General features: G+C 47.8%; 1 protein-coding gene across 1 annotated transcript in view; it reads left to right on the top strand.

Annotated features, from left to right (window-relative positions):
• Rpgrip1 (RPGR interacting protein 1) overlaps positions 1 to 4309 on the top strand; it is a 59581-nt gene that overhangs the window by 30583 nt on the left and 24689 nt on the right. Inside the window, exons 12-13 of the mRNA XM_026777934.1 lie at positions 493 to 636; positions 980 to 1130. Of these exons, the coding sequence (XP_026633735.1) occupies positions 493 to 636; positions 980 to 1130 (295 nt within the window). The remainder of the gene's footprint in view (positions 1 to 492; positions 637 to 979; positions 1131 to 4309) is intronic.

The raw sequence follows: 4309 nt of genomic DNA, 5'->3' as shown, positions 1-4309 counted from the left end.
ATGTATGTGCGCTACATGTGTGCAGTGCCTATGGAGGTCAGAAGAGGTCACTGAGTCCCCTGAAACTAGAGTTACAGAGGGTGAGCTGCCGTGTGGGTTCTGGGAGTTGAACCTGGGTCCTTTGCAAAAGAAGGCAGTGCTCTTACCCATTGAGCCCTGTCTCCTGTCTCCAGACTCGAACTTGAAGTGATCGGCTGAACCTGCCATTTGATTTTATTCATTATCGTTTTGTGTATGTGTATGACAAGTGTGTGTGGGCACATGTGGAGTTTCGGGGTGGGGGGAGGGGCAACTCTGGACCGGCACAGCGAGCACTTTGTCCCTGCAGGTCATCTCTCCACGGCTATCTGAGCACCGTGTTACCCACGCACTGACACACTGAAATGCAGCCAGCCTCGTCCTTTCTGAAGGAAACTGGCTGCTGGCCTGTTACAGCTCTCCATAGCTGCTTTAGAGAGAAGGTGACGCTTTCCCCCTGTTTTCACTCTGTAGTCCAGTGAACCGAAAACTCAAGAAGAAGACAACCTGTCCCAGATGCTAAGCGAGTTGCAGGTGTCGCACGCAGAGACCACACTGGAACTAGAAAAGACCAGGGACATGCTCTTCATGCAGCGCAAAATCAACGTGTGTTATCAGGTGCGAGGAAAGACAGCCCAGGACAGGGACGGGGAGCTGGCATATGAGAAGGCCCAGGTTTCTAGGGCTGGTGGTTAGCGATGCCCGGCCCGTGGAAGAACTTGGGGACACATATGCCCACGCACCCTGGCCCAGAAGTCAGCTAAGGGGCAGCTCATGAAAGGCAAGTGCTGGACTTCTAGGTTCCTCTCTCCCCAAAGACCTTAGGGAGCTGCCAGTGCAGCTGGGTGTGAAGGTTCCTGGGGAACCTTAGCTTTCTTCCTGGTCACACCCTCCTGCTGAGGAGGCCCAGTTTTAAAGTCTGTGCCACCGAGGGGAAAGTTCACCATCCCTTTTCCTCCAGGAGGAGCTAGAGGCGATGATGACAAAGGCTGATAATGAAAATCGGGACCACAAGGAGAAGCTGGACAGACTGAACCACCTCCTAGACCTCAAGAACTGCCGCATAAAGCAGCTGGAAGGTATCTTAAGAAGCCACGGCCTTCCAGCATCTGGCAAGTCTGAGTCCTTTGTTTTCATCTTGGGTGATGTCACATGACTGACAGTGATCCTCCTGACTTTCTCTCCTGCTCTCTTCCTCTCTTCTCTGTGGGGTTTGTTTGTTTGCTTTATTTTTTGAGACAGTATTTCTCCGTGTTTAACCTTGGGTGTCCTGGAACTCACATAGATTGCTCTGCCTGCCTCTGTCTCCCAAGTGCTGGGGTTAAAGGCATGCATCGCCACTGCCCAGCTCACCTCTGTGGTTTTGATGCATGGCTTGTAATTTCCTTTCTCTGATTTTTTATTTTTTAAGTTTTAAATATTTATTATATGCAGTGTTCTGTCTGCATGCATGCCTGTATACCAGCAGAGGGCACCAGATCGCATTACAGGTGGTTGTGAGCCACCCTGTGGTTGCTGGGAATTGAACTCAGGACCTCTGGAAGAGCAGCCAGTGCTCTTAACCTATGAGTCATCACTCCAGTCCTGAGTATCTGATTTTTTCTGGAGAATTTCAAGAGGACCAGTGGTGCTTCCAAGTTATCCTAAGTGACTCTCTGGTCTCTTTTCCTGTCAGTCATTTCTCCAACACAAGCCTGTCAGCCTCCAAGGCAATTACTGTCAGGTAATAGATCTTTGTCATTCATTTTCTGTCATTCTTTCCTGTGATTTTTCTCTAAAATCTCTGTTGCAATACAAGGATATTAGCAGAGGCAGGGGAGCTGTCTTCTTATGTCAGTTCGGGAACAGGCTCTAGTTTCTACCTTGAGTGTCCTGAAGCAGGCTTCGTTATTATGCTGTGTCGGGAGAGAAGACTTAACCCTCACCAAACTCACCACAGTCTGACATTTAAAGCGGAACACAAGTCACTATCCTCAACATAGGAGGAGCCACTGTGGAGTGGATTTTCTTTTCTGGCAAGAAAGTCAGTCATAGCTGGTTTCTCGTGAGCACAGCACTAGAGGTGAGTTTGGTAAGGCTGCTGCCAAATAAACAGGCAGTCCTCTGCTGGGTGGTAGTTGTGCACACCTTTAATCCCAGCACTTGGGAGCCAGAGGCAGGTGGATCTCTGTGAGTTCAAGACCAGCCTGTTCTACAGAGCGAGTTCCAGGACAGCCAGGGCTACAGAGAGAGAGAAAAAAAAAGGTGATCCTTGCTTGAATTGAGTCCTCCTGGGCAAACACCCTTACCTATGACTGAAGGTCATCTGTTTTCAATTATTGTGCTTTGACCTCTGCCGAGGCAGAATAGTTTTTCCATGTATACCACTTAGTTGTGTTATTTCTTTTTTCTGGTTTCTTAAGAAAGGGTTTTCTGACTGTCCTGAAACTCACTCTGTAAACCAGAATGGCCTCCAACTCATAGAGATCCACCTGCCTCTGCCTGACAAATTCTTGGATTAAAGGTATGCACCTCTGAGCCTGACACTTTTGCTTTGTAATCTAGGCTGGTGTCAAACATGCAATCCTCCTTTCTGTTTCCTCGTCCTGAGAGAATGGGCATTCAGTACCACATTTCCTTTTCTTTCTTTTCTTTTTTTTTTTTTTTTTTTTTTTTTTTTTTGGTTTTTCGAGACAGGGTTTCTCTGTGGTTTTGGAGCCTGTCCTGGAACTAGCTCTTGTAGACCAGGCTGGTCTTGAACTCCCAGAGATCCGCCTGCCTCTGCCTCCCAAGTGCTGGGATTAAAGGCATGCGCCACCACCGCCCGGCTTCCTTTTCTTTTTTAAAAGCATTTATATACTGCATGCACGTGTGTGTGTGCACGCACGTGTGTGCGTGTGTGTTTGTGTAACATGACACACTTACGGGGTTAGAGGACAACCTGCAGCAACTGGCTCTCTCCTTCCATCTTGTAGGCTCTACAGATTCAAACTCAGGTCCCCAGGCTTAGCAGCCAGCACACTTAGCTACTGTCCCATCTTGACAGCCTCTCTCCTGCCTACTTTCTCACATGAAGACACGGGGGTGTTGGAGGAGATGGCTCAGAAGTTAAGAACAGCTGTTGTTTTTGCAGAGGACCTGGTTTCAGTTCCCAAAACTCACAGGGAGGCCAAAAACTATCTGTAACTCCAGTCCCAGGGGATCCACCAGACTCCCCTGTCCTTGTGGAAACATGGGGTATACATACATATATGCTGGCAGAGCACATAAAATAGCAATTTTTATTTAAATTGGTGTTTTGCTGTCATGGATGTCTGCGCACCATGTTTGTGCCGGCAAAGATGATAAGAGGGTGTCAATCCAATAGAACTGTTGTTTCAGACAGTCATGAGCTAGCTGCCTTGTAGGTATGGGAATCAAACTCTGCTCCTCCGGGAGGGCAGCCAGTGTTCTTATCGACTGGCCCATCTCTCAGCTACCAGTACGTCCCCTTCTTTAACAAACAATTTAGGTTTAGTTCCACTTACATGCACTCATTTGTCTGTGTGGAAATATATGCATATGTGTGAAGGCGCCCACAGAGGCCAGAAGAGAATGCTGAAGGCCCTGGAGCCGGAGTTAAGGCAGCTGTGAGCCACCTTACATGGGTGCTGGGAATGAAACTCGGGTCCTCTGGAAGAGCAATGCATGGTCTTAGCCATGGAGCCATCTCTCCAGGCCAACAAACATACAAACAATAGATAAACATTCTGATATACTCAAAAATTTCTATTCTTCTGATTTAACTCTTTCTTCTTTGTCTTCTCCCCCCACCCTGAGACAGGGTTTCTCTGTATAGCCCTGGCTGTCCTGGAACTCACTCTATAGATCAGGCTGACCTTGAACTCAAAGATCTGCCTGCCTCTGCCTCTAAAGTGTGTGTGTCTCCATCGCCCAGCTAGATTTAACTTTTAAAGCAAGGTGTTCAGATGTTCCCATTGTTGGCCTTGAGAACGATGTGCAGATTCTGCCAGTCTCCAGGTCTCATATCCCTTTAGCAGTATTTTCAGCCTCTTTCCTGTAAGTTTTCTTTCTTACATTTTAACTCATTACCCTTTGTTTCAAGGTGGATTTCTTGATCTCTTGTAATGAAATCAATATCTGGACAGAGAACAAGCTCATAACGGAGCTGGCTCCAGGCAGCCTTTCCAGGTGGCCAGGGATGAAGGGATGAACACTGCCACATCTTATCCTTTCCAAGGCTAGCGGCACAGTCTTTTGGAAACACAGTTTGTTTCCAGAGTAACCTATGAATCCACAGGCCCTTGATGGG

Source organism: Microtus ochrogaster, unplaced genomic scaffold (assembly GCF_000317375.1).
Source record: "Microtus ochrogaster isolate Prairie Vole_2 unplaced genomic scaffold, MicOch1.0 UNK91, whole genome shotgun sequence".
NCBI classification, from domain to species: Eukaryota; Metazoa; Chordata; class Mammalia; order Rodentia; family Cricetidae; genus Microtus; species Microtus ochrogaster.
This window is presented reverse-complemented; position numbering and strand designations above follow the sequence as displayed.